The sequence below is a fragment of the Cibotium barometz genome, chromosome 56 (genome assembly GCF_041138505.1).
Source record: "Cibotium barometz isolate CiBa-2024 chromosome 56, ASM4113850v1, whole genome shotgun sequence".
In the NCBI taxonomy this organism is placed as follows: domain Eukaryota; kingdom Viridiplantae; phylum Streptophyta; class Polypodiopsida; order Cyatheales; family Cibotiaceae; genus Cibotium; species Cibotium barometz.
In genome coordinates this window covers 36,490,256-36,497,329 of record NC_141101.1, presented here as the reverse complement: position 1 = coordinate 36,497,329, position 7,074 = coordinate 36,490,256, and the positions used below count along the sequence as shown (strand labels likewise).

At 41.9% G+C, this 7,074-nt stretch overlaps 1 protein-coding gene across 4 annotated transcripts in view; it reads left to right on the top strand.

Annotated features, from left to right (window-relative positions):
* Positions 1 to 5,892, top strand: part of LOC147607169 (uncharacterized) — a 6,690-nt gene extending 798 nt beyond the window's left edge. For 3 of the 4 annotated variants that reach the window (XM_086791555.1, XM_086791556.1, XM_086791557.1), the window contains exons 2-6: positions 1 to 96; positions 788 to 876; positions 966 to 3,416; positions 3,775 to 3,967; positions 4,461 to 5,892. The exon at positions 1 to 96 is cut by the window's left edge. In XM_086791555.1, the coding sequence (XP_086647681.1) occupies positions 1 to 96; positions 788 to 876; positions 966 to 3,416; positions 3,775 to 3,967; positions 4,461 to 5,221 (3,590 nt within the window). In that variant the 3' untranslated portion in view covers positions 5,222 to 5,892. The remainder of the gene's footprint in view (positions 97 to 787; positions 877 to 965; positions 3,417 to 3,774; positions 3,968 to 4,460) is intronic. The other variant, XM_086791558.1, reaches the window with a different exon arrangement.
* The last annotated feature ends 1,182 nt before the right edge of the window (positions 5,893 to 7,074 follow it).

Here is a 7,074-nt window from a genome sequence, read left to right as displayed (position 1 = left end):
ACTATCCGGGTTGCATGGGGGGGCTTATGCATTTGTTCGACTTCAATCAGGCGTTGGCTGGAAGGAAATTGCTCACCGACAAGAAATTGGGAGCAGGTAAAGCTCTCTACCACTTCCGCGGGGGGGCTTGGAGGGTTTCATTCTGAAGGGGCTGAAAGGAGTGGAGTGGGTGAGGTGGGAGAGTAGAAGTTTTAATTGAATTCAAGGCTCTCTCATTGCACCAACGCACCTAAAGTATGTTCCTCTACGTAGCCCAGCACACAGAGAGAGAGAGAGAGAGAGAGAGAGAGAGAGAGAGAGGGGGGTGCCTGGAGAAATCTTACCACTTAAGTACCTCGACGAGTTAAATTGTTTGGAACTGAGGCAATTCAGGTCATGTTCTTAGGTGTTTTGAAAGTCGATAGTTAGCTTCCCCTTTCCATGTCGGGACATGCCTTACATTTACTGAAAGACTGTCTCTTCCTGTCGTTATAATTATAATCTATCAATAATGAACTTCAGCCAAGAGCAATTTGTCGGCCTACTCTAAGTTTGGTAGCTTCATTGAAAGCTTACACTTCTACTTGGTACTGGGGCTTATTCAAACTGCTCTCACACTCTTCTCTTTGCCACTCAGTGTTTGCCTGAATTTCCTACACTTCTTGAAATTTGAATGCATATATTGTTCTCTTCAGGTTTTCTGGAATGCTTTGACTACTATATCAGTTGTACTACACTTATTTCCCCACTCGCATATTTAGGTATAATTGCACATTTTTTCTCATTATTTTGGTTTGGGTTTTTCCAGGACTTGAAGCCCCAAGGAACAGTCTGGATGTTGGAGGTGGCATCCCAGAAGTACCTAAACCAAATGCCGGAAGGAGTGAAGAAGTTCCGGTGGGTTAGGGTCTTGGAAATTTTATGCTTGGTCTTAAGCATGTGACAAAATAAATTTTGCTAACGGGATTGCCTTCCCATTGTTGCAGTATGGATATGAATTGCGCAAGGCATCGGCTCCAAAAAAGTCTAATGGAATGCCCATCAAAGCTTTAATTGCCCAAGAGCTGTCAAAGGAGTCAGACCCCCAGAATCGAGCTCCCAGTGTGGTTGCACGTTTGATGGGACTAGACGCGCTGCCTACAGATTCTTATAAGACTCTTGAGAAACCCTCAGCAGGGATCATCATAGGCAATATAGATGAGAAGTCTGCACACAAGTCAACTCGTCATGAGGAAAATTTGCCTCACAATGTTAGGCTGTATGCGAAAAAGGCTAAGGAATATGCTGTTTCAGGTCAGTCCACCTGCAAGAGCTTTCATCCTCAGCAAAGTGACTTTGAAGATGACAAGCCAGGCTTGGAATCTCTGCCCTTCCGAGATCATCCGCAAGAACAGCAGCTTCAAGAGTTCAAAAAGGAGTTTGAGGCATGGCAAAGTCAAAAGTTATGGGGTCATCCAAAAAGATCAGCTAGGCTTGATGATTTAGATACACAGCTGGCTGGTAAACAGACTGTTTTCTGTGAGAAACGGCACAAAGCAAAGCTAGCTGTGTCTGAGGAAAAATGTTCCAGTTCAAAGATGAATGCTCCACAGGAAAGGCTTCATGAATCAAAAGAGTTTCAAGATGCTTTGGACTTTCTTCATTCCAATAAAGAGTTCTTCATGAGGTTCCTTCAAGAACCAAACTCCCTTTTTGCAAGACATCTGCAGGACAATGAACTAGGCAGCTTTTTACCACCACAGGCAACACATGTGAAACACAGGCGACCACATAGAGCACCAGATGCAAGTGAAGAGTACAGGTCTCAATCTTGGGATAAGGACTCTCCCATTTCAAGGCAAAACTGTAAAAGTGAGCTTTTCAAGAGCTCCGGAGCAAATGCAGTGGTAGAAAGAAATTTTTTGAGCATGTCAAAATCACCATCATTTGGTATTGAAGATTCATTAGGATTACAAGACCAACACAAGCATGCATTTTCCCCCGTGGCCTCTGAGAACAGGCTACATGATGCTGACTGTCATGTCCCCACTAGGATAGTGGTCTTGAAGCCAAGTCCAGGGAGAGTACGGAATTTGACATCTGTATCCCCTTTCTACTCTAGGTCTCCCAAAGGTCATGTTGTTGCAAAGGAGGTTATTAGGGAGGACGGTACAGATGTTCTTGAAAAACTTCGGGAAAAGCTTAGGAAAGGTAGCAATGGAGAGTACAAACATGAGAGGAGAAACATGCGACTGAATGTTAATGAGGACTACAGAAGCGCCTCAAAAGATCCCAGAGAGATTGCTCGAGAAATTGCAAGGCAGGTTAGGGAAAACGTCACCAGAGATCTCATGGTTGACTCTACATGTTTGAGGAACGTGCACTCCACTGCTAGAGATGCAAATTTAGGGAGAAGGACCAGGCAGACAAGCGAATCAGGAGATACTGCTGGCAGCAGTGATGTGGAAGCTTGCACACCTACCAGTAGGCCTTATTGGGACAGCTATAACAGATTAGGTTCTGTGTCCTTGCACCAAGACAAGAACTTTGGCATGGCTGTTGTGCATGGAAGCAAGGAGGGAAAGATAAACGTTTCTGACCACTTCAGAACAAAGAGTACAAGAGGGTCAGCTGAATTGCTGTCACAGGTGCACGATACGGTAATGAAAAAGGGGGGATACTTTGAAGAGGACAATGGACGATCTTCCCCGGATGTTTTCCATTTGGGTCAAAATTATCGGCACTCTCTCTTTCACACACACACAGATAAGGTTGAGGACCATATGAGAACTGATCCTGGTCTTGACTTGGAAGTTTTTGCTCATGTTGAATGTGGAGAGGAAAGCAAAGCTAGATCCCCGAGAACATTACTTAGATCACAATCTGCTACTGTGGCGTCTACTATTGTTGATCGAAGTCAGGAGCAGCTTCAAATGAGTAAAAGAGGAGCTCATTTGAGAGACCTTCCTGAAGTAGATTTGGAGAAGGTTGCTCACACAATGGGTGTGGAGTTGACTAGGCCAATCGATGCGGTTACACATTCAATTTACTCAGCCACAAGATCTAGTTTCAGTAAAAAAATTTTGGAATTGAAAGGGAGTTTAGCTCCAGAGGAGTTGAAGCAGACATTTTTTGCAAGTGAAGAGTCTAATACGCATGAGCCAAGTGAAAGCATGTCTGTTGCAAGTCCTAAAGAACAGTGCCAAATTGAAGACAATGGACCAGTTCTAGATAATGATTCTTCTGTATCTTCCTTTGACACTTCTGTTTCTCTTGGAGCTGTTCTAACTGTGGAAGATCCTACAGATGCTGACGATCTAACAAACCATCAGCTTCGAACAGTATCACTAGCAAATGGTACTAGTTTACAAGTATTAGTGGAACCTGAAGGTGAAGAGACTGAATTCAATTGTGATTCCCAATCCATTGAGGTTGTCAGTTCCAACGATGAATCTCATGTAAGTGTCGTGACTTTGATGCGATATCATTATCAAATATTTTTAGTGGTGCTAGAAATGGAGACTCGTTAGTTGCTGTTTGCTTGTTTTGCGCATCCAATACAAAGAACCTGAAGCTTGTGTCTCTTGGGGGTTGAATCACAAAATTGTTGTATAGTGCAATTATTTTCTTTTCCTACAGCTGAATTTTGCAAAATCTTTTGCCATGCATATGACTGATTTTGTCACAACAAACAGTGTGGGTGATAGATGAAGATCACTACAGAGATTTCGTTGCATCTATTGTGAGCTGCATGTTTTAACCAGATTAAAGAAGCAGCTAATAACAAAAACTTGATGTGTGTGTTTGTCGTTGCAGATATCTCCGTGTAATATATCAGCAAGTTCTCAAATATTGTCATGCTCTGCAAACGATCTGTCTACAAGTGCCAACCCTGAGCCTGTCAAAGAACAGTCTGAACAACCTAGTCCAGTATCTGTCTTGGACCTGCCTTTTCAAGAGGAGAGATCGGTTTTGATGGAATTTAAGGAGATAAGCTCTGACCTTCAAGGTGATATATATGCTTTGACAGTTCTATGAAGGGTTCTGTAGTGCTAGTCTATGTTGTCAGTGTCAAGTGTGCAGCTAGGTGCTCTTAAACAGACTCTCCCAAGCTGGAGATTGCAGGCTTTTTGGTTGTAATTTTAGGATAGTACCCTTTATATTTAGTCAAAATTGGGGCAGAAGACTCCTTCTGAGTGTTAAATAAGAGCACATACTCTTTTGTAATGAAATTGCTATTTTGAAAGCCTAGATGCGATAAATTTAGATCAGGGCTTATTAGAAGATGTTATGGAGGTGCTTTTCAAGGGCCTTAGCAGGCACACTAGTGGACATTTTTCTCATTTCTGAACCAAACAATCCTACTTTTTGTGGTTCACGGTTTGTCAATGAACTTTAGTGAAGTGGGAAACTCCAAATTGTTGCGCAGCCTGTTAACGAATCCTGAGTCTTTCCTGATTTCATGCAACATCTTTTGTGATTATTGATCTGCTTGTCTGCAGAGTTGCGAATGCGTCTTCGCTTTCTCAAATTTGACGATCATGACCATGAGATAGACACACATGGGGAGGAAGCTTACCTTGCTGGAGAGGAAATTGAATGTGAAGATTATGATGTTCATTCACAGATTGATGATAATGATGCCGTGATCAGTTCCTTGAATGATCTTGAACATTTTGAGTGTATAACGGAGGAAATGAACTGCCCAAGTGGAAAGGAGTCAGAAATGTCATATGTCAAGGATGTGCTTGTTGTATCTGGGTTCATTGGGGACAGTGCTACTGTTTTGACCAGGTGGTATGCACCAAGTCAGCCTCTCAATCCTCGTCTGTTTCAGAAATTGGAAAGCAGCTATGGCAAGGAGAGCAAGATGCAGGAGCACAGTCAAGGTCTCTTTGATATCTGCAAACAGGGAGGAGAAATGTTGAAGCCTTCACTAAGGCATCTTCTTTTCGACAGTGTCAATGAACTTCTATTCGATGTCTTAGGACCTCATCTCAACTGCCATTTATGGAGTCCACCTAAAGTGACAGTTTTTCCCATGCCCTCTGGAAAGGACCTTATAAAGTACATCTGGTCTCACGTTTGTTGCCTTTTATGCTCCCACTCTGAAATTCAGGATACACTAGAGAATCTGGTTGCAAAGGATCTGGGCAAGGGAGGCCGATGGCTTGATGTTGGTGTTGAAATTGAAGCAGTAGGGCTTGATGTGGAAAGATCCATCCTTAATGATTTGATTGAGGAGACACTGCTGGTCTTATAGGCTGCAACCAGTTAGTGTTACTGTCAGTTTTCGTATGCAAAGGTTGTGAGATGCTTTGTTGGAATGGTGAGCTTCTTTTCTGATTACTAAGGACCTGCATCCATCACATTTGAAGCTCATTTTCACCTTTGAGCATTACCAAACTGTGCCATATTTGGGAGCATTGTTTGTATGATTTTGGTGATGGGTGGTGGGGCTTGTAACATAACGTGCAAGGGTGATACTAAGATTCTTCCAGCTTCTACAGTTCTATACTCATCAGAGTTAAATTACAAAGATGACGTTATGAAGATAAACCACAAAACCTGCAATTGAGGGAAAGCACTGTGCCTTCCCTTGAAGTATACATTTTACAAAGGAAAGAGAGCAATATTTTGTTAAAACAGAAATTCTTACTCTTATGACACTACTTGGTGCTGGGTGTGCCTATACAGGTCAGATTTGTTGTACAGCTCTTCTATCTGCTCCATCTAGGTAGATACATATACTTTTGATATAGTCTGTATCAAATGACTTGCTCTTGTAAGTTGTTTTTTGTGAAAGGTGTGGACATGTCTTTCTGATAGAACCAGACTTTATGATAATCCATGTATAAGGTTTTTCAGGTGCTTTGTCTTATTCCGTAACCATAAAGTGATACAATATGCAGAGACATCCTCTTTCTAAGAAAACAGCAGTGTGTTGTCCACTCCCAGTGTGTCGTTTCTACCATATTTGCAGGTCCATGTGGCAGAATACTGCCAGTGAATTCTGAGCTCCCAATTCAGTGGTTGGAGAATAGGTTTAGCTTCTTGTGATTCTCTTACCAGCCAAAGAAATAGAGTTGCTTCAAATGACTCAAATGTTGAACAAGGGCTCTCTTGTTTCACTGATCTTATTGTTCTTCTTTAAGTGGTTATAGAATAAATTGCGCACCTCTGGGTGAGCATCTTTGACAAGTTGAATTGGTTCTTGGTGGGGTTTTAGGATCCACTGTTTTGAGCTCGATGTGTTCTTAATTAAGCGAACATAACATCGAAATTGCTTCGTCATTTTGTTAGGAAAGGTTGCGTGAGGTTGAGACTATTTTTCAGCTCCTTAAGTGTGACGAGGTCATTCCCTTGCATCCCTATTCTGCAGTTGTTAAAGTCCTTGCCAAGATCTCAGCAAGACGCAGCTAAAGAGAGAGATCTATGAGGATCCAATTAATTAAATGGGCGGCATTGAAATTCAGTGGATAGACACCCATGATGAAATTGAATGCAATACATATTCATGTTCTCCCAAAAGGGAAGCCGATATATTATTGAGGCTAGAGATTATAAGAGTGATACAGAGAAGCCTAGCCATTATGTGGTTAATCAAACCTCCCAAATCCTAGAGTTATGATGATTTGTCACAAGAGAGTGACAAACGGCCTAGAGCTATAAAGATGCTTTGACATGCTAAACAACTACACGAGGGAGATGGGCCAAGTGAATTATTTGAGGAAAAGGAAAATCACAAAAAGAAACCTCAACAAGAAAAAATGCATTGTGTGAGAGTTTCATTCAGGAAACCATGCCATGAGATTCACCACTTTAAAGGTCCCGCACTACAAACCACCATTTAACAAAGGGCTTGCTACCATAATCTTCATCAGACTTTAGATTAGGCTAAATGATTAAACAATGTGGTGTATCAAATGCTAAATTTTCTCTAGTGCATCTTTCCTCACCTTGCATGTACCACGTTACACAACTAAGCCAGCTCTATAAGATTAGATCAAACTCTTTGCTGATGCTACCAGGAGTGCATGTTGTTAATTGACTCTTTGATCAACTGGTGTGGTTCTGAGTTGCACAGACTTGACGGACTGGATAAGTTTAAATTTA